Raw genomic sequence first — 22,971 nt, 5'->3', positions numbered from 1 at the left:
GATATACTTTAGCTGGCCGCGCGTCTAGCGAGACAAGGAGATAGTGCGCGCACAGCGTTTATCTACGTCGCTTCTGTTAGAGCTATCGGTGCTTATAGGGCGATTAGTGGCCTCCTGCAGTGGTGATCGCGTTTGTAACGTATGCCGTAGGTTACTTTATCTAGGACGACGGGACAGCTTCATAATCGGTTCAAGATCACTTGAAAAACTATACTAAAGCGTGGACTAAAAGTGGACATAGAAATGATCTTAAGAGAATTTTAGTGCTTTGCTCATCGTGACGTCGTTGTTACCTTGCCGTTAAGAGCAAAATTTATCTGGGACCAACAAACAAACAAACAAAAATATTCAACTCTTGTAAATTTTTCGAACGCGTATCGCTATTATATGGTTGCGTAATCAATGATCCGGTTAATCCTATATGATGCGTTCACATTATGAATACGCAGAGACAACGATACAGCTTAACTCTTAATTTAAATCTTCGATGCAAGTCTAAAATACCTATTTTGATGGTTCATAGAGTACGATCTGTTCGTATTGTTCTCTCTATTGTGCTTCAGGTTTTCATACAAGTTGTGAGCTGAGCTAGACTTGTTCTATACAAAGTTGTTTGTCATGAGTGACATGACCCTTCATGGTAAGACTAGATTATACTGTATAATCCAGTTTTATGAATCTCTGTATTATGTTTATTTCGAAATATATAGGTGAAAGTGTACTGGCCGTCCTATGCTATCGGCCAACAAGGAAGTCCTTCAGTATGAGATTTACGCTGTCCCAAATCCTACAAACTTCAACGATTGTTCTCCTGCTGGTGCCTGTGATGTTGGCCTGCGTTGATGCTTGCCAATCCTATTATGTGAGTACCTACGAAATATATGTTGCGCTCACGCTAACCATATTAGCAAAATCACGTGTGAAACACTTCAGCGCAAACGAGGTCGAGATCAAATTTTTTTTTCTCAATTATGAGGTATACACATTTTTTCTCTATCTCTATTATGGTTCGAAAATTTCTCCGGCAGATTTGCAACAGCAATAGTGGGTTAGAAAAAAGTAGGGCATAAACAAGTCTGAGGCTTTTTGTGCAAAGCGGCCAAAGTGTAAGTAAGCCATTGCCACAGAAACAACCGAAAAGACAAACCAAACTCACTAAAAATTCTGTTAAAAGCAAGTAACCATTTTAGCACAAACAAATCCGTTATATTATTTATTTTTCACACAATTCTATTCTTTAGTCAATTTTAGCAAAAAAGAAGCTAGGCCTTTTTGAACCTTTGGTACGTTCTCAGGTGAGTATAAGACTCAATCACTTGCTATTATTCAAAACGTGATTACTTTATTTTCGCTTTTAGATATAGCAGAAGGCCAAATCACTCACAAAATTACTGGCACAGTGAGACCGGGTTGTTTTTTATGGGTAGACGTCAAGAGCTTAATGAGAATGAACGATAAAGCCGCTAAGGCGCAGTATATAAAAATCGTCACGCATACATTGACGAATCTGCATAGACAGCACTCACGGAGTGTCACTGCCGATTTACTCGGCAGGTGCTTGATAATCGTTTCTGATTTTTTACATCATTGACAGCTAAGTAGCACTAAATCAGACAAAAATAACCCTTGCCAAATCTAAAGAGTCAGCCAAGAACGCGTACGATACCAGTAGCAGCAGCAGTAACAGCAACAGCAGCAGCTTTTCGTAACAAGTTGAAACACTCTTGGTCGAGCGACTTGCTTTATCGGGTTAAGTTCAAGTTACAACTCCTAATTAGCTATCGTTGTTTTTTTCTACAAGAAGAAACAAAATACGGTTTATTTTGTTTTGATCCGATTACTTCGATCCGGTACAGAACTGTTTTGCTACGCTTACATGCATCCGTCTATATGCATCCAGAGAGATCGTCACTTCCCCCGTCAGACTAGTTAGGGACTTATGGTCTTCATTTCGCTCATGTAAATCGTAAGCTTGTATGAGATTCTCCGTGTTGGTGTGCCGGAAGAAGCGTAATAATATTTTATCTGCGTTTTAACCTTACGGATGTGAATTTTTTTTACATTGTGACTTATTCAGCAAGCTTGTGGACGTCGAAGGCAATGCTGCTCCGGACTAAACTGTTCCCGAGACCCCGGAGCACGACCAGATGAAACGTACTGCAAGGTAAGTTGTACTAGACGTAGATCAATGTCCCCGTATTAGATTAGGGCGTAGCCCGGTAATTTTAGGAGCATTTTGTGCTCTAGGTTCGAACCCAGCACACGGTTCGTTTCGCGCTGGGAGCCAGCCATTTGTCTGATCGAATGTCTAGCGATGATACCGGACGTAAGCCTCGAAACGGAGAGAGACATATGCGAAGGTACATCCACGACGCGCGATACTCTATACAACGCTGTAATTTTTCAGCTTAGTATTTTCGTTACATGACTAATTAAAACTATTATCTTTCTTCGAGAGAAAAAGCTTAGGTACATAGTCAGTTTTTCTCAGTCAGTTATATCTGATTTTTCAGCAAACATTGACGCTTGCAATACAAATACCGTGAAAAGGAGCTTCTTTTCTGCGGCGACGTCTGACTACTGACCTTTGTCAAGGCATACGCATTTTTGTGTTTGGTTGTTACACCTATTATATAGAGAAAGACGCCCAATACTCAGATAAGGACAAATTTTTTTTCAATATTTATATCAATTGTGTAGCAACGTGTTGTGGGTAAGACTTGAGCCCCACCAGCCTTGTTCTTTGTTAGCGTCTCGAACGACAAGGTGACCGTATCAACTTCAACTAAATTCTCTTTACTATTAACCAATTATCTATTTTCACCGCAGTGCATTGAGGCAGCGGGAAGTTACCTGCGATCTTTACGATCAGTTAATTTATCAAGAGAACTTACCTCAGCCAAGTAGGATGAAATAGTTTTCCCTTTTTCAGGAAGGCACAAACAGTCACAATCGACGCAATACGATAAGTGACGTTCAGTATGAACCATATACTTGGTGGACCCGAGACGGAAATCATCGCAGTTCGCTAGGGTCTGTCGCTCGAAAAATCGCACCTCTTCCAACAGCACTCTCTCATGCTTACCCGAATCAGCCACAAGAGCAATATTATTACTAGGATATTCTAGTGTTTTCCACTACGAATAGAACGCATCTAAAGAAAATATATCTTCTAATAAACTTATTATCCAGCGGATAATATCGCTAGCCTTCTATCACTAATTTACTTCTAGAGCAAAATTAGATAGCACTGCATGATAGTCGGTTTTAGCTGAAGTATAGTCATTGGGTTTTTGACAAACTGAATAAATTTATCATTTTAACAAAATTTTTATAGTATGGTAATAGATCGGTTAGTTGCCTGTCTGAGCTGATCCTTCAATTAGGCATTAGGTTAAAGGCGAGACATTACGTAGATATGAACGTCATGGATGCATGTACGGTTTTGTGATAGGATTGCTATTCTTACTACTGTCATTATACATATAGTTTGCAAAGTTTGAAAGGATGGAAGAGTGCGTACTAGGTCTTTGTCTAGCCCCCTTGTCATGTCAGAAATGCACAGATGGGTTGATCTGAAAGTGCGTCAAATGGCTAGCACTCTCGACTGGTTCTACTAAGTCTGCTGACATTTACGACCAATAGTAGAAAACAGACGCGCTAGCCGATTGCTTCAGATGGAAGAAGGCAATAGTGATTCGTAACATGGCTGCGTAAAATGTAGGTAGCGAACAACGACAAAATCATGAGTATAAATGATTAATTCGTACGGCTTATGTTTCCTCGCCGAGAACAAAATGCTGTTATTATGTAATCAGCCATATGTATGTATATCTCTATCTATGGCTTTTCGAAATAGATCGATACTGGGATATGCTTGCCTGCCAGCTCAATGATGGCACGGATTTAGGCTGAAGGAATGAGCGGATTGAAGCCAGCCCGCGATATTCCTTTGCTCAATTTAGGAATTAATTACGGCACGGCAGCGACATCTGGTGTCACCAAGTGGGCAGACTGGGTACTTTCAATTGTCATAGCAAAAGGTCTGTGAATCTTTTGAGGAGCATCAGATAGCAAACTGCATTCATTTTTTATTTCATTGAGTATCTCATAGTAGCAGATGCTCCTTGGGTCTGCTGCGAGTGCTTCCGTCACTTTACGTCCGAACCCACTCGCCACCGCCATTGAACTCAGTTTCATTCCAAAGCTACGCCAATCTCTCGCCTGGTCATAGTCGGGCTGGCGGTAGAGAGTGGACCAGGTTTTGTAAATGGCAACGATATACTCGCAGACAGATTTCTTTGTGAATTATAGTTCTTCATTGTTTGCACACCCGTCTTCTACTAGCCTAGGGTCACTTCACAGAAAACCCATGCTTACAAATTTTCAGTATTTAATTAATGGTGATGTAACACGTCTTCTGAAATGACCGTTTTGGCCCACAAACTCCAAGCCGTGCTTTGGCGAAAAGTTCGATTGCGGCCATGTGCAAAAATGCTGAAATTACTATTCGAACATATTGTTACTGGCCATAGAGATGTCTGAAACCATCCAGTTTGATATGTATGCTCAATAAATACTCGGGCTTCTTTTTAATTCCCCTTTATACCTTTTTTTTTGCTTAATCATAATTATTTTAAAATCTATTTACCGTAAAATTTCTGTTATCGTCGCATTCAACAATATTTTTCATAGTTAACAAATATGTATCAATTTCCTATTAATTGATATTTTAATATAGGCGAAAAAATGTGCTTCAAGGATGTACTGGCCGCTATTTACACGCTAACCAATCATCCTGTAATGATTTTCGTGTAATTTTGTAAAAACCATTTACTTTTTTAGTTTTCAAGATACTTAATACATTTATAGATTTTGAAATATATAGTTAGCAGAAATCGTCTTACTATGGCTATTTGGCGTTTTTTCAAAAGCGGTTATATGAAACAAAGGTTTATTAAAGATAGAGGGAAAATAATTCCGACAAATCCATATGTCTGTCGATTGGTGACGAAATACACATGATATTGCTATCATTCTTTGATTGAGCATGGAAGAACTATTAAATACGGTCACATTTAAAACTTCACAGTATTTAGACGGCGATTAATTGTGGTCAAGCATGTGATATTCTTCGCTAAAAAATTAAAAAGTTGCTTGATGGGAGATGTTTCAAAGTACGCTTTAAAAAAAGTTACTAATCAATGCACTGACACTTAGAAAATCTAAATGCGCCTGCAGATCGCGCACAAAATACTTTTTTGTGTACTTTTCCTTTTTCGGCATAAATGAAAAAAAAGCCAAGATGGATAGGTGTCACAGTGACATTGGGTAGACTTCCGCTAGAGACTTCGTGAGATGCCGAGTCAATAAATACTCTTAGTTAGTATATGGACTTCTTTAGTGTGCACTCATCTTTGGGTGACAAAGGTGTTAGTTGAATAGCTTCCATTGTTCAAACTATTTTAAAATTTTACAGTCTCAAATTAGTGCAGTAAATTATGAATTTTGAATTTTAGCGGGTAAGACTACCACAACACCATGAACTGCTGCTAAGTTTTTAATAGCCGTGCCATTGCGCGGTGATACTTGGGTACGCGCTGCAGAATTGTACATTTTTTTCGTACGACGGAGATTTATTAGGGCTCGAATGTGGGATTTAACTATTTATACACAGACAGATAAAACCGTACCCTGATGGTTGGTTGTAGGGCGCAATAATATTTACTAAACCGCTATCCTCCTTGTTGCTTCGTTTCGGTCTTCTCGTCTTCGGGACACATTACTCCGAACAACGATTCCAATATCTAAAATCTCTTCATCTACTATACATAGTGCTTAGTGCAGAATTTATGTCGATCTCGAGGCTTAAACCAATGCCTACCAACTGCAATGAACATTGCTTACCTGCCCACACAAGATGGACTTTTTAATTCTAGGTAGAAAAAAGCATTATCGAGTGCGGGGACTGTATAGCACGAAATAATAAAAAATTACGTCTTGAAATAAATATAAGTTAAAACGGGTGTCTTTGCTTGGTATAGATACATTGATTAAACAAGTGAGGTCAATGATCTTTTGCTATAATTTGCTCGAAGCTTTTTATGTTCCGTCTTTCATCTTTGCTTATGTAATACCGACCACCGATTTACCTCTTTAGTAAACGAAGGTAACTTAGCAAGAACTGAAGCCAGCGGAATGGAGGCGCTGAAGTCATTCAGTATACGGACTTTTTTTGGGGCACGTGGTTGCTTAGATTTGAATCCAGCCGGGCGTAGTCACACTTCATTTTATCCTGGAAAGTGATGCCTAACAACATAGGCACCAGGCATAAAATTTGACTTGACGTTTATTAAAACGCATATCTAACACTGGACGCTCAATGCCGGCTGGAGTTGCAGCAGTTTGATATGATCTTGCCTTGTTAACAATGGGTAGCAACGAGTCGGTTTAGAGAATGAAAGAAAAAAAATCTCTTCTTGGTCATTGAGTAGTATTACATTGTAGCGTACAAAATATTATCGCGCTGCTGAGATTTTCTGCTTTGCTATTACGAAACAAAGAAGTACCACATATTAAAATAGTTCTTTTTTTATGACTACTTATCGTCAACGTAATCGGCATGATATACATCAATGTAAAACACGAAAAAAAAGTAACTACCAATATTTTATAACATAGTGTTTAACCCGTCTTCTGTAAATATATCCGGATGTATGCACACACGATCTGTAATGACTTGAAATTTTTGGATGAAAGTACATCTTTGTGATACATGCGAATGTAAAATTGGACTTCTGTTGAAGAAATTCATGATTAACAACTCGAGCCTCATCACTACGTATGCTTTATCACGTTTTTATTAAACGTCTTATTAAACAGTCCAAATACCGGCTTTTCTACGAACTCATTGATTTAATCACTCTTTGAACAAATAATCCGCAAATTAACAGACGGCAGGTGGAGACATCGCGGAAATTTATGAACATCTTAGTCAAAGGACTGTCTTTTAGTTCCTACAACCTTGGCCCATTTGTAAGGTAGCTGATGTTTTTAGGTGAAAGAAGGCTTCTATTCGTCGACCCATTCACTGACTTCAAACTCTGTTCGGAGGTATTTGTCTTCCTGGCTATGTTGCATTGACCAAAAGAAGTGATAATCGATGTCCGGACTGTACACCATGTGGGGTTGGGTTTCCTACTGGAAGTCCGTTAGCACCTGCTAGGTCATCAGAGTAAAATGCAATGTATAGTTTACATGCAGCAAAATAGCCGTTGTATAGGGTTCCACCTAAGCCTTTTTCTGCCCATTCGATGGCTTAGATGGGTGAGCTGATTTCCGTAACGGCCTCCAGTAAATCTTTCCTGGAATTTGAATAGTTTATAGTACAATGCTTCTTTATCATTCCGTTATACGTGGCGATGCAACTATTGACCGTAAATACTTTTTCGTGACGTCCAACGGGAGAGGTATAGCCATTCCGGTCTGCATTTGGGGTGTCGTAAGTGACTTGTATTTCGTGGTCGGTAACGATTCTATATAGAAACAATTTTCTATTCTATCGTGCAAGCAACGAAGCGCATATTAGTCAAGTTACTGAGTTCATTTTCTCTCAAAGTTCACCCAGCTTTCCTCCTTTTGGATCTTCCCTGGTGCGTGCAAATGATTGTCAACAGCCGCTTGAGTCGCTCTTAAGCGTGCAGAATGCTCTTGCGCCGCATTTGCTTAAGGAGTGCACGCTTCTTGTGGCCACCTAGAGCGTGGTTTGTCGTTAAAATTAAAATATCTAATTAATAATAACAACAATGATAGCGATTGATCTTGAGTCTTTGATAACAAAAAGAGACTTAAGTCAAAATATTGCATTCGATTTGTATGATTTGCCTGCTTACCTAAAATAATTCCGTTATAGACATCATCCTGTAGACATCTTGAAAGCCGACGGGTGCCGTGTCTGTTGGAAGTATCTATTGTTTCAGGTTTGAAACCATCGAACTCGGTAACGCTACAATTGGTCGAACTGATTAAGTATTACGAAGCGAACTTTCAGCCTGTATCAGCCTTAATCACTCGACAAGTAAGTTACTCCTATACGAATATGGGTAAAAGAGGCTCGAAACACTTAGCAAACAAGTAAAAAACATAACCTCACTTCCATTATATATCCAATTGCAATGATCCCAAATATCTAGGAAGGGAACATGTTACTAGGCACCGAATAAACAACCGTTTCCAAAGAAACGCCGTCTCTACACGATACAAAACATTATATCTCGGCTCCAGCGCAAAAAAAAGTCTCGTAGCAATAATTATTTAGCCATGACTATGTTATTTTTTTTTCTAAGTGCTATTATCCGTCTTACTTGACGGATTTGTTCCCAGTACGATTTCTATATTACACCTTTTGGTGGCAAAGGGCAGCTGCCAATAGAACGACGACAAGTAATGGTATCGTCGTGACGCGCCAGGTGGGAACAATTGCTCAGTGATCGTGTGTCATTCAGGGTACCCTTTTCATACGGTTCAAACGAAAGCAAGCAATGGGTCGATTGCAAGCTGAGTATCGCTCGGACGCCATTGATTCGTGCGGTATTGCCTTTCATAAATCCAACAACGGCGACGAAAGGTGATCGCGTTTTGCTCTTGACACTATCAACTTCTTGCTTCTGATAGCAGACGATCATCGATTTTGACTGTAATTAAATAGAATAAGGTGCAAATGGAGTAGCTCACTACATTTACAGCTGCGATCGCTGCTGCGTCAGCATAACCCTTGACGTCGTCCTTTTATCCCCAGATCATACCGTTACTTTTGCTTCACATTTTTTTTATCGGTACTATAGCTGCTACTGATTATTGACGAGTATGTATGGACTAGTAACTGTTTCGACAGTTACTCAAGCAGCAAACGTGTATCGTTTTTAGATAGGGATTTCGCCACATGAAAGACGAAATCTTCTAGCGTATCCTATATGTTATATAAGCCTCCTTAAATAGCATTGAAAACTGGTGACCTTTCGCTCGAATCAACCACCGAGCTTAAGTCATCGGGGTTGAGGTAAAAACTTCGACTCGGTACCGCCACAGAACGCTTACAACAGCTTGGCGAAGAATCGCACAAGATGGGGTACCCTGTCACTATACATTTATTTCTGCATAGTCATAACGCCCCTTATTTGAATATGTTTAGAATGAAACGTGTTCACATAGAAGATATTTCAGATACTGCTGCCGCTGTTGTTGTTAAAGCTGACTGAAGGTTATCTATCCAAGAAGAATGAGATAAGGCCAGGTTTCGTTGACCTGTAGAAAATAGAGCAACAGCGATAGAAATGGTTGCGAGACAATATGGTTTTAGCAAAATAGATTGTAAGTGTTCTTAGTGCTGTTGCTGATGGCATGAAAAAAGCCCGATCAGCTAGGAAAGCAGTTCCAGTAGAGCTTAAGCCCTTGTTCAGAGTCATTGAGTGGAGCTGACAAACACTGAAAAATTATCGAAAAAAAAATAGAGCTCAGTTGAAAACAACTAAATATAAGACAAGGAAGAGGATAATTGTATAGAAAGCACATGTGGATCTCCGAAAACTCCTACCAAAGAGAATCGGTTCATTTGACTGTTTTATTTGTGTTACTATCGATATAACTATTTCTGACACCATTTATTGTCTGAGCTTCTGCGTCATTGCTTGATTTCTGTAATTACAAGTCTCCGGGGGTGGCTTATCCAGCAAACTCATGTTGTCTTTCTCGATAAATTTTGCTATTGCTAACGGCTACCAAAGATTCACGTAAGCACGCCGCTTCGGAGAAGTTGTGGAAGTTACATAATGGAAAGGTAATTGCATATCAACTTTGGAAGTTGTCTGAATATGAATTATGCGGCGCGATACAGATACAAGTTAGAAAAAGATGTCGTACACAAGTTTGTTTCAGTTTCAATAGACATATGGCATTTTTCGAGCCTGGAGTTATTGAAACAAGTTAGAAGAAGAAGAAGAAGAAGAAGTGTGGCACTTTTTACGTCTAATTAGTTGCTGTATTGTACCTTTTCCTAATTAGTCAATGAGTTAGATTTGTGCGCGTCAGCTGTGTAACGGCAAGGCCCAAGGCGGCTGGCCATCATTCATCAAGCAACCATTGCCCACACAGTAATTACAAGTAAAGCTTAAATAGTTATCAGAGCAATATATACATACTAGATCGTATTTTACTATTTCGGATCAAAACTGGACCTCTGACAGATGTGATACATCGCATTGTAGATCTTCATCGTCCCGTGTCCAGTTCGTCCTTGTGGCCACAAAAGGCGATGGCCATTTGACCTTACTACGTTCAAAATACATCTCGCTTTGTTTGTCCGTGTCCCATAGAGACATAAAATAATTCGAAGCATGTTTTTCGTTTAGCACCGTAATATCGTTAAGAAAATATATTACTACCGAGTGCTTTGTGAGTAATAAAGAAAATACAGTAGAAGTAGGTTACTGAGTATTATCAACTTCAGCGGATACTGTTATTAGATTCTATCCTGGCAGGCAAACTCTCTTCCGCATTAGAACTACGATCTAGGGACTGATAGTGCTGCGTGTCTTTTCGTATGCCTCTGTGCTATCGATTGTCTACATAAACAGTACTAACAACTTTGTCTTCGAATTGCGGTATAATTAATCGGCCATCGTACCCGTCTGGATAAGCTCACGCAAATGACCATGACCTAGTTAAATAGAAATTTCTTCGTGCAGAAAACTTCACATATTCAGGTCAAGAGACAGAGGTGGTGAAAGCGCTTCAGGAACAAACATAGTTCAATATTCGGTGGTGTACCTCTGCTCCAATATAGGGATACGATCGGTTGTTTTGTTCCAGCTAAATTACCTTACAATTATTATACAGATACATAGCAATATCTGCCAGTTCTTATTTAAGCTGCGCCACCATTTTCACCACATCGGATCATTGCTCAACAAAATATGGCGGCTGATATCAGGGCTGAGCCAGAGACGAATCTATTTTATAACTATTAAATTTATAACGCACTTTAGTTCAAGTAAATATTAGATATATTCTATAGGATTTTTTTTACTCATCTTTTCGACTCGAGATCGCCTGTGCCTGCCAGGTTCCTTTAAATATCGGTAGAGCGTATTTTAATGTCATAGGGAAATATTTTAGATAAAAGCTAAAATGGAAAATTGGTACTTTTTAGCCAGTACGAATTGGCACGTATTTATACAGTTACAATTTCCGTAGACGGGTTCCGTCTGCCAGGCCTGTCACGTAATAGTAATGTAAAATATTGTAATTTTCATCAATAGATTTTTAATCTACATATATATATATATGTATGTTTAAAAAAGTCATATCAGTCGATATGCATATGTATGTTTTACAAATCTTAGGTCAATCTATGTTTGTGTGCGCGCTTTGCCCCACTGAATGTTACATTACTAGGGGCAACGATGATGTAACAAGCTACAGCTCTGGCTTGTTGTATCAGCGTAACTGATCATAGTGACAACGGTTATGAATAATACCATGTATTATTTTTAGTAAATGTTTCCACTGTTGCTATTGTTAGAGTATTACGCTACTGGCTCTGTTGCTCCGATCTTACAACTTTCTCCCGCTGATAAAAGTCGAAACTTTCCACACGATGTCTACCCCTTCCCCCACGGCCCCGAAAAAGACCCCTCCTTCTGCATTCAATTAAAGCGCACTTGCGATGACTGAGTCAGTGACTCGGATCGTTCAGGTTTGTCATCGTCCTCTTTGCTGTTGTCGCTGTTCAAGCGTCAAGTTGTAACTTTTGGTAGTGTCACCGTCCTACCGTCACCTACCTAACCATAATAATCAAATACCAATTTTGCTAAACGTCAATGAGTTTACAGTTCGGTAGTGGTAGTGGTGGTGGTGGTGGTGGTGGTCGAAAAGTAAAAAACAGGGGGAAACATGCAAAAATGTGCACGTAAAAACAGACGTCAGTACGTCATTAGAAACGCTTTCAGCCTATTATTAGATCTATATAAAGACGAACATACGCAACGATTGTTCCGAGCTATTTTGTCGTGTTTACGTCAGTTGCTTGCAAAGAACAAAAGCTTCAGAGTCAGCTGATAGGGAAATCATGCCACCATAAGCAGGATTTTTTTGATTTGTACTGTATTTACGGGAACATCAGTCAATAGATTTCCATTTAATATTAAATATATCAGCGCGTCCATAGTGTACAATGCCGGTCTAACGTTATTGGTGGATATTTGCTTTAATCAATAAAGAATAGAAAAAAACCGATGTTGTTGCAATTTTGATGGACTTCGTCGTGCGAGCCTGTAGTTGGCCTAACGATGTACAGGCCGCCCTTCACTCACCCTGCTAGCATATACTTCAGTTGTACTGCTATAGTATTATGCGATTGTTGACAAAAATTCTTGGTAGCACTACGATAGCCATGGCGTCAATTTTTTTTGCATCAAATGGTCGTCGTTTTTTAATTAGAAAAAAAAACATTGATTCATGCTAGGAGGAAATATTTATCTGATATTGCGTTATACAACTAGCACAAATATATACTTAATGATGAGTGTTTATGTTTGAAAAGTGTTATCATAAAACGAACGATTATAAATTCATCATTTAGATCAAATATGGAATAGTTTTTTTATTTCACGTAATTAGAGGCGTCCGATGGCGCCGTTTGTTGTTGCTCGCAATACTCGTGTAGTCAGCGCCATCTTTTTCAGTAGTTAGCGTTAATGTAAGCGCCATCAACAGACAGATATTCCGTTAACGTCGTGTCATAGCCATGCATACAGTATCATTTTCGTGTGGATCTTCTCACATGCAATACTACATACATACATATGTGTTTGTGTATGTGCGTGCGTGTGTAAGTGACAGAATTAAGCAAGTCGTTTTCATGCTTACTTCTACTAAGTAGGCATCATGTAAGGTCCTGTGTATTACATTTGGCTATTGTATTATATTCATAAACAACGAAAAGGGCCTTTTTATATTACGTAATATATAGAAAATTACTGGATATGGAAAAATGTCCCGTATACGACCTTCGCCAAACGTTAAGAGGTCGCGCAAGCTGAGGTCTCTGTAATTGACGGCTGTGGTACAATCGAAAACGGTCGAACTTCGCTTCGATACGCAGCGACTTACTTATTTTGTTCATGGTAGCTCATGGCAAGAAAGGAGACGAAAATTAAATCGTTCAGAAAAACAGGAGATAAACAATAAACAGCAGGAGTCGTTATGTTAAAAGATATTGATGCAGTGGGGCAAGGTTCTTGCCACCCGAACTAATTCTAGACAATGGAATATGATTGTACCTCAAATCCAGAGTTTTTTTTGTTTTTTTTTTTTTGGTTGGCAGAGATGCACAGCGAAGCGTAGAAGTTTTCGGTCAGAACAGAAGAACTGATACACGCAGTGACTACTTGTGTTCGCTTTTATTTTTCCTAGAAATGAATAGCCGACTAATACGCCATTACTACTACCACCACGTTTACTAAGCAGACTATTTTTTTTTAGTGTTACATCCGCTACTGGCGTTAAGCGTGGCTTCGGGCGGCTGGTTTCCAACACGAAGCGAAGTGTGCCGACGTGCGGTTTTGAACTTAGATTATTTCGTGTGTCGCAAAGTTTAGCCATCATTACAACCACACTCACTTCGCCTATCGCCACCATTAGGGTGTCAAAGGAAACGTTTTTTCTTTCCTATGTGTAGCAAAATGATGAACTGTCGTTTGTCGTAGGGAAATTGATTTTGCCGAGTTCACGGTCAAGAATCGAAAAATTAAAAAAGGTAGAGCCTCACTCCTCTGTTAGTTTGATACGATCATATGTTTATGACGGCATATAGTAGAACGCGTAACCGATTTGAGCATTTCATCGTTATCATCCGCTAAACAATAAAATCATTTCGAAACGCTCGTCTGTAAACAATGTCAACAAAACACACTACGATCACTTAACCCAATATAATGCTCCACGACGTGTCGTTATCTATGATTTTTTTCCGATAGAAATGAATACAAAAGGTGCATGTTTGTTATGGCCGTTTGACGTTTACGTCTTAGGGAAGTTATGATGTGGGTCAAGTGTATAGTAATAATAGAACGCAGTAAGTTAACTAACTATATAATAAAGTACTGTTATTGATCATGGAAAACTAGTAGAGATAACATCATTGTGACGATGTTTGCTTCTGGTACACTAATAAAATCACAGGAGAAAGTAAATTGCCCTTTATAGGCCGAATGTATAAGTTTGGCTCAGTCAGAACTCAAACAGATCGTTTTGCTTCGAGTTCTTCTTATCATTATTATTAATTTTTCTTCCAGTTTCGCTTATATGAACGCATTGAAATCTTCAGCAATCTGTCCTGCTGTGCGGCCTCTGTGCACCGTCATTGTTTTGCAACGGAACTATACGATAGTAGTAGTAAAAAATACGGTCAGAAGATGTACGGGTATGATATGCTTGTAGATAAGACACTTATCACATTGGATTGGCTCATAACATTACCAATTAGAAAATCTTCAGTTTGTAGTAGTGATAAAAAAGGCCCGGTGGTGACGTACCGGATTGCGACAATTTGCTTTTTTTTTTTAGATTAGATAGATAGATAGATAGTTAGTTATGGATAGATAGATAGATAGATAGATGGATATAGATAGATAGTTATGGATAGATAGATAGATAGATAGATATAGATAGACAGATAGATAGTTATGGATAGATAGATAGCTAGATAGATAGTTATCGATAGATAGATAGTTATGGATAGATAGATATAGATAGATAGATAGTTATGGATAGATAGATATAGATAGATAGATACATATAGATAGATAGACAGATAGATAGATAGTTATAGATAGATATAGATAGATAGTTATGGATAGATAGATACAGATAGTTATGGATAGATAGATACAGATAGATAGATAGATAGATACTTAAGACGCGGATCAAGTGTAACATGTTGTTGTAAAAGCAGCTGACTGAAGCCGGCTGATTATTGAAAAGTGTAGACGAATTTGATTTAATGGAATTATGCGCTTATAAATATTTTGCTAGAGTTGCTTGGAATCACTGCGTTTACATTTTATAATAACTTCTTCCTGTTCTTTGATCTATTAATGTTTAAGTGATAATAAAGATATTTCAAGAACTTTAAGGTATTAATATAATTACTTGTTCCGACTGCGAACCGCTCAAAAAATAACAGGTCAAGCTGAATGTATTTATGTAGACGAATGTGACAATTGTCTTCAGTTTATTTCTGCACGACTTCAACCTAGTTGAACCTTAACAAACTATCCAACAAATTGTGGGGATGGCTAGGGTCGCCACTGGTTTCTAGCCGCTAATCTACCTCACACCAAGCTCTAATTGACTTGGAAAAACTTAAATAGTCTATAACAACAGCGGCAATAGCTCTAGGGTACTACCGCAGCACTAAAACTAACGAACATATAATAAAATGCTAAGAAATTCCACATCTCAGACTAAATAAACACATCTTTAAGATTAATGGATATCATACGTAAAATAAAAATCCCGGTAATGCCAGCTTGAACACAACAGAAACCAACAGCATCCGCTGTAACGAGCAATTAAGAGGAAAAACAGTCTGCCTATCTCGGCGATTTTGGATCGGGCGATCTGTATATTCTCGTCACGCCAACGGACAGGAAAACGACCAGTAACAACCGTCTATGCACGTGCACATGTGTGTAAATGAGATACATGCGCTGAAAACATAGCGCATCAATGGAAAGGTACAAAAACTAGCCTAGAGATATATCGCGATGCGTATACTCGTACTGTAGTGGCAAAACACGTTAATATAAGAGTAAAGACCTACCTGCCTCAGAAAAGTGTCTCAAAAACAACAGGTAGCCCAATGACACAAAATTACCTATTTCGTTTACCGAAGTATGATAATCTTTTTTTACTACAATTTACGATTGTTGTTTTTATCCAGCCATTTACCGATATAGAAGAATTTATGCTTTCGTTTAAAATTGTCATTAAGCGAAATACTTTTCAAAAGGCAGAATTCTAGAAATTATCACCCATCCATTTACTTCAGATGTTTGTTCGCTCAGGGATCAAAATTGGGAGCAATTTGGCGACCCCTTGAACATTGTTTTGTACGTATGCTCAAAGATGTACAGATGTGTTCGGTGTACGGGTAATTTTGTCCGGATTAAATAGAAATAGTAATATTCGTGCTGGTTTTCTTTGTAGTTGATACGTACTACCCCCTCCTACCCCCTGTCCTCTTGCCTTCAGACAACTATAAACGTCCACAGTGCAGTACCTGCTATGAACAGGCCCTTTGGCTCTCGACATACGCTGTATATTTCCTGTTGTACACGTACATGCATATCTCCTATCTGTTCTTTTAACTAACAGAGGAAATAATGTATTAAACGAAGTCGATATCTCCGCAAATCTGCCATATGCTCAGCTCATCTGCTCGACGATTTGGCCAATAGTCAAATTTCGCTCCTTTTTCTTCAAAAACAACGTAAGACGATGGCCATATATCTGTCTCTCTCTCTGATATTGCTGGTTGCTTCCGAATAGTTTCAGGAAATTGCACTCACATCTGTAAGCCATTTCTACTCTTCATTAGGTAAACAGTCGACATGATCCGAACAATGATGGTTCAATTATTGCGGAAGAACTGACTTTGGCAAGATTTTCGTAAATATCCGCGCGGACAATATGAGTTAATGATACCGCGAAGGATAGCAAGTGAGACTGGCTGCCCTACTGCGTATCATTTGTTAGTGTTATTCATTCGGCATTGATTACTGCTGTTATGAATAGCAGTGTATACTAAATAGCACAAACCATGCCCGTGTCGTCTGTCCCATATCCCGTTCCGCGAAGCGCAAGTGGTAAAACCGTGAACTATAAACATTCCTTCTGATTGAACTTTATTATACTGTTTGACACTACTGGCCAGCCTGAACGAATGGCACCTGTGCTGGCTCATAAATTCGGAAGTATGTCCTGTTTAGCGTCGTCGTATACGTTATATGACTTACGACGAAATCTTCGTTTACGCAACAAGAATACATTAAGGTCCTCCTGAGTCGACACTAGAGATATGTGAACGTGGGCATAATTTCGAAAAAAGAGTACAGCTCGTAAGATTCCTGTTATTTTTTATTTTTAATTTTACGTCAAGCAGAGCCTTTAAGGATGGCTGGCTGGCTGGCTGGCTGGCTTCTATCATGAAACGAAGTATGTTTAGCTCGATTTTAAACTTGGACCACTTCACGTTCCCGTAAGTTTAGTGGTCAGGTATGTTATCGCTTCACTATCAGTGAAACATCTTTATCTCTTTTGTTTTCATTTAAAACCACTTCTAAAACGAACAAAATATCTTTTAGCTGAATTTTGAAAATGCAACGTATTTACTTATTTCTGCTTGTTCTAGCTGTTCTGGCCACCAAGACTGGCACAGCAGAATTACCGAACGTTCTCAAAACTAAGGAGTTGGACAACGACCATGGATCGACAACTGGGTCCGAAACTCTTAGTCTGTTTACTTCGATGGCGCTATCCGCTTGAAACTTTATAAATTCGAGATACCAATGGTATTTTTTTAGCAAACATCAGCTGGAAAGTGTCGGTTTTCCCTGAAGTGTTCAATATTCATTCTCATACCAATGACTATGACGATTTTCCTTCTTGCTCCGTGACGGTAAACAACTTCAAGGATTAACGCCATATATGTACTTGTGGTTCCGTTTCACCTTGGTTATGTGTTACTAGGCGTGTTGCGTCAGCCAGCGAGGCAGTCGCTTATGTCAGCTCGCGTAATTGCTATAGATGCACAAAAATGATCTAAAAAGTATTATTTGAATAAAAAAACGTTTCTAACTACTACCGCTTCTACGTAGCCAGCCAGTACGGGAACAGTAGGCAAACTTCGCCCCTGTGCAGTAGATAATATTGAGGTAATTTTTAACATAAAGCTTACAAAATCGTGCACATTGTGTATCATGTTCGAACAGATCATACGATGATTTAGGTCTATTATGACGGGCAAAAAATGTTACAACGGAAAAAAACAAGATTCAAAGGGGAAACGTTTTAGGGGATAAATTCAACTTCCTTGCGAAAGAATATATCGAATTAACCTTTATTAGTGTACCATTTTCAAAGCCTATTCAATAGCTTCAGAAAGTTAACGTTATGTACACATATACAATCGATAACAGTGTGCCTCAAAGTGCCCTCAGCTAAGTTAGCCCTTCTGACGAGGACATCGAAAGTGGCCGACGAATGAATTACCTTTCTACCTTTCGATGAAAAGGCATTATCAACAAACAACTTAGTATATCCTATATGTAGCGTTGATCTATTCAGCAAGCTTTCAGTAAACTATGTCCAGTACACGTAATAGTATGATAATTTAGTGGCACGAGGTGCGTCTGTTGTGTAAAATGACGACTTTAGTTGTCGAGAGGACTCGCGTGAGAGGGAGATATAATAATAAATATCACTTACTTCTATGTAGTATGAATGGGAAACGAGAACTTACTTACGACCAGTGCACCTCACATTTAGACAGAGATCTGTAACGTTAATCGTAAGTTACTCGTGTCCCATTGATACCATAGTTGTGTAAAACGATAGTGTAAAACAAAAATAGTCAGTGGACATATGGATGCATCGTAAACGTACCCGCCGTGTATGTACACCGACTATATTGTTATCACAATATGTCATAGTAAAAAAATATAAAAGGGCGTGTCATGGATCGATCGGCGATTGCTGCTGCTGGTGTTCGGCCACTGCAACGAACTGCGTCCGTGGCCATGTTCACATCAGTCGTGCCGCTGCAAACACGGTCAAGAACAGCTTTATACTAAAACGCTGCCACTATGAGTTCTAGTAAAAATTGTAATAGCGATATATATATGAAATGGTAATAACTAACATTCTGCCGTCCTTGGCTCGGATGCGGTGCGTTGACCGCTTTGAAGGACAAAGACACGGAGTAACACAGGCCGATGGACAGATAAGTGAAGCCATGATGAATGGCAGAAGGCTTATGGAAATGCAATGTGAATCGAACCAGCGAGGTACTGCCGACCGCTGACGTGAGCGACTAAACAGTATCTGTTGATATTGGCCATACTGAAGACGGCACAATCAGATTCATTAGGATTGGAGCCAGTTTTGCCAATGGCAGTTCAGTGCAGGTCCCAGCACGAACTACGCTTACAGCTACTACCGTTATTGCTGTTGCCGCTGCTGTTGCAGACAATGATAGGATGGTATAGTTCTGCGCAAAGTGTACACAATAGGGTAGCGATGAATGAGCGAATTAAGTAATAGGGACAAGGCTCTGCCTCAGCCAAAGCACAAGTTCAGCGGCAGGGGTACGGCCGTCAACGGCATGCACTCTTCATGGCAGTGACGACCTCTTACAACCCCATCGAAAAAGCTTGGAGATGCTGTCACTTTCATGCAGCAGGATTACCAAACAACTGAAAAACTTAATGAGCAGGACACTGCATAACGGGACCCATCGAAGACGACATAACACCCTCACCCCACTTGACGTCAGCCGTGAAGTCTATTGAACGACTTTTCGTGAAAAGAGCAAGGGCTGTCCATTAGCACCGTGATAACTGCGTACCGCGCGTGTCGAATTGCAATGCCCACTATCACTCAGCGACAGCAAAGATAGCCTAAATCAGCGTAGGTCTTCGTCATTCGATTGCACTGAAACTAGCAAAAGCCTTCGGCGACAGCCCGCAGTTTGACCGTGTGTAGGGATGGCTACTATTACGGGTTTTTCACACAAGCGATAGATCTAATTCTGCCTATTCACCCTACGAGGCCGGCTAGCAACAGTCAACATAAATAGGGTTCTCTGCCAGATATACAGCGGCAGGCTACGGCCGCTGCAGTCACGGCGGTGCTTGATAATACTACATTTTTGATGGTGGTGAGAGTGGCTTCTACTTCATTAGTTCACAAGAGAGAAGGAAAAAAGAGCTTCGTACGATCATTTCTGCTGCTGTTGGCGGCGGTAGTGGGCGATGCCGGTATCAGTATCACTCGCTAAAGTGAGGCAGCTGTGCGCGGGTACATGCGGTAATTCGATGACCGCAAAAAACATGTGATGAGATAGCCCATACTGAGTCGTCATGATCGTTGACGTATTGGACTAACGAAAATGAAATCGTGCTCTTATTAAAAGTGATCTACGTGTTTGTAAAGACGTCGTGTTGTCTCCAACGCGCAATGGCTTCGTTAAGTATTTGAGGAAAAACGGGGCGGTTTTGTTGGCGCGAATCTGGATCGTGTCCCCCTCTGTAAAACGAAGGGAAGAGAGCCAAAAGCTGCGCCAAACGGAATACTTTGTTGGTAGGAAGGATTATTGAAAAGTGTACATTTCGTGGAAAAATAAACTTGTGTCAGATTATTCCTTGTTAACAAACGTCAACTACAGAGAAATTTAGCACCAGCTAAAAATGATGGTTGACTCGGAAAAGCTCAATAGGAGACCACCGCAAACCTGGACAGAGCCCGTTGCATTACTTGCTCTCGCAGTTATTTTCATTTGCATTACGTGCAAGATTTACTCACGGTTAACCGTCGGCATGTGCACGTCTAAAAAAAGTATGCGTGGTAAGACTGTGATTATTACTGGTGCCAATGCGGGCATTGGCAAAGAGACCGCTAAGGAACTGGCTCGAAGAGATGCGCGAGTCATCATCGCCTGCCGAAATGTCCAGAAGGCTGAGATGGCCGCCAAAGAGATCGAGGCTGAAACAGGCAAATGCGTCGTTATTAAGAAGCTTGACCTCTGCTCGCTCAAATCGATCAAGGACTTTGCCGAAGATATTAACCGAGGTGAGGATCGTTTAGACGTTCTTATCAACAATGCCGGTATTGTTCCGTTTCCCGAGCGCGTTGAGACGGTCGACGGCTTCGAGCAGACGTTTCAGACCAACCACCTCGGTCCGTTCCTTTTGACCAATCTCCTCCTTGACAAACTGAAGCAAAATGCGCCGTCTCGTATTATTTCGCTGTCATCCAGCCTGCATTACTTCGGTCGTATCGATCCCGATAACTTAGAATACGCTTTGTACACTGTCCCCATGCAGGTCTACTCGGATACGAAACTAGCAAATATTTTGTTCATCCGAGAGTTGGCTAGACGCCTCAAAGGAACCGGCGTCACAGCTAACGTTTGCCATCCGGGGGCAGTTCAAACAGATATAAATTCCACTTATGTCGGTTTCTTGAATTGCTGCCTAAACACACTCTTCTACTTTTTCGGAAAGACACCCGAAGAGGGCGCACAGACTTCGCTACATCTAGCGATATCTGAAGAAGTCGAAAATACGACAGGCGAGTATTTTAAGGATTGTCACATAACAAAGGGAAGCGCCGCTTCTAGAGACATGAAGCTTGCGGCAAAACTATGGAGCCAGAGTGAAACGCTTAGTAGACTTTCAAGCTAAAAAGCAAGGATAGCCGAGCTAGTGCAGGAAATCATCTAAAGCAATAACGATAGTCCTGAAGCAAGGCCAATAGAAAAATTATGCTTTTTTATCACAAATGTTCCTGCAATATAACGAGGGTTCTATCAGTCATGCGCCACGATTACTGCCCCATCAAAGCATAATCAAGCAAAATTCAAGCCGAAATGACGGACCTATCGGCTTGGGATCACTTGTTAACTATAGCTGCGACGACGTCCTTATACTCCTAGGCATCTCAGCAAAATTAAGTACCTATCTTAAAGTGTAGAGATGATCTCCTTGATCCTCCCTTAGACTCCACTAGTAAATTTAGCAAGGTTTCCATCATTTTGCAGCACTTACGTTAGCTGTTCATATATGACGAATAAATTTTAGCTAAAATAAAATAATAATATCCTAGAGGAGCTCATTCATTTTCATGCGAGTGTCTGTAACTGTTGTAAGTTTTTCATTCCTGAACGCCTTTGAACAAAGATCTAAGAAGTTATATATTGTCTAATCAGTTAGTGATTAGTAAGTTGCAATTGACTCAATTTTTTTACAGAACCTAATATATTTATGCTAGTGTAGAACGACGATGAATCATTCGCGGTGCTACCTAGTAAGTGTAAACGGTCTAATATTTAATTATCAAAAAATGGGAAGGTTTAACGGATAAAGGAAAGAGCTCGTACTACGACCGTTATAATCATAACTATCGCTGTTTTTTTTTTATCATAATCTCCGTTAGTGTTTAGAAGAACGACAATAAGATTTACTATTTAAGAGCAAGTAGTCATCTCTAACAGCTGCTGTACGTGTAGTAGTGACACGGTAATAACAGTAATGATAGAAATAAAATTATACCGTCGTCTGTGACGACACCGGTGGTCCATCAAATCGTGTGTTTTATTGTTATGTAACCACACGTGTATATATGTTTATTTTTAGTTCCGTTTCTTGGTTTATCTTGATGTCAGCTTAATGCGGTAAACGCTTTACATGATCATGACAATTGTCATACGTTCGTTGATGGCTTATACAATCTGTCAGAAGTAATATGATTTTCGCGTATAACATGGTATCTTTTACCATCTATTTGCATGTGTAGGTGATATTTGCAATAGTTTGATATGTTGAAAAATGCTATCGATAACTTAACGAAGTCTTGGCTCCCTTTGTGACAAGAGATAACTTGGTAGCTTTGCTAAGCTCCTACAAGCGAATCCGGCGATCTTTACAACGGAGCCTAAATAACTGTTTTAATAAATATTTACGCGAGTATGATCATTCTTTGAATGTGCTAGAAGTATTCTTCTTTACCTCTTATGCAGTTGTTCAGGCGCTCTAACAGCTTTTGGGCAGCTATACACCTACTATTCATATTTCCATGCGCAACTTCACCATCTTTGACTTGTCAAAGTGAATCCATGTTGAAATGTGCTTGCCT

At 39.7% G+C, this 22,971-nt stretch overlaps 2 protein-coding genes and 1 long non-coding RNA gene across 8 annotated transcripts; 2 read left to right on the top strand and 1 right to left on the bottom strand.

Moving 5' to 3' along the window:
- Window positions 1–6: 6 nt before the first annotated feature.
- Window positions 7–3,199, top strand: LOC111263594 (uncharacterized). Of its 6 annotated transcripts, none has more exons than XM_086969749.1 (4): window positions 7–139; window positions 711–862; window positions 2,078–2,164; window positions 2,933–3,199. In XM_086969749.1, the coding sequence occupies exons 2-4, from the start codon at window positions 764–766 to the stop codon at window positions 3,116–3,118; spliced, it is 372 nt and encodes a 123-aa protein (XP_086825875.1). In that variant the 5' UTR covers window positions 7–139; window positions 711–763; the 3' UTR covers window positions 3,119–3,199. The 6 variants fall into 6 exon arrangements, with proteins under 6 accessions (XP_086825875.1, XP_086825866.1, XP_086825871.1 ...); XM_086969740.1 differs by having other exon boundaries at window positions 7–146; XM_086969745.1 differs by having other exon boundaries at window positions 7–188.
- A 3,637-nt stretch (window positions 3,200–6,836) lies between these two features.
- LOC147753947 (uncharacterized) lies at window positions 6,837–8,808 on the bottom strand. The gene is made up of 2 exons (XR_015312371.1): window positions 7,893–8,808; window positions 6,837–7,753 (listed from the first exon to the last, which is right to left on the bottom strand). It is a non-coding gene; the product is annotated as an uncharacterized LOC147753947 (long non-coding RNA).
- Window positions 8,809–19,728: 10,920 nt separating this feature from the next.
- On the top strand, window positions 19,729–22,421 carry LOC111263589 (retinol dehydrogenase 11). Its single transcript, XM_022838785.2, has one exon. It carries the CDS (start codon window positions 20,526–20,528, stop codon window positions 21,519–21,521), a length of 996 nt encoding a protein of 331 aa, XP_022694520.1. The 5' UTR covers window positions 19,729–20,525; the 3' UTR covers window positions 21,522–22,421.
- Window positions 22,422–22,971: the final 550 nt, after the last annotated feature.

This window comes from Varroa jacobsoni, unplaced genomic scaffold, assembly GCF_002532875.2.
Source record: "Varroa jacobsoni isolate VJ856 unplaced genomic scaffold, vjacob_1.0 scaffold_80, whole genome shotgun sequence".
Classification (NCBI taxonomy): domain Eukaryota; kingdom Metazoa; phylum Arthropoda; class Arachnida; order Mesostigmata; family Varroidae; genus Varroa; species Varroa jacobsoni.
This window is presented reverse-complemented; position numbering and strand designations above follow the sequence as displayed.

Bases quoted from the DNA above. Each gene is read 5' to 3' on its own strand.
- LOC111263589 (XM_022838785.2), top strand. From the start codon at position 20,526: ATGATGGTTGACTCGGAAAAGCTCAATAGGAGACCACCGCAAACCTGG.
- LOC111263594 (XM_086969749.1), top strand. From the start codon at position 764: ATGAGATTTACGCTGTCCCAAATCCTACAAACTTCAACGATTGTTCTC. The intron at 863-2,077 runs GTGAGTACCTAC...TGACTTATTCAG, and splicing joins ATGCTTGCCAATCCTATTAT to CAAGCTTGTGGACGTCGAAG. The intron at 2,165-2,932 runs GTAAGTTGTACT...TCCCTTTTTCAG, and splicing joins CAGATGAAACGTACTGCAAG to GAAGGCACAAACAGTCACAA.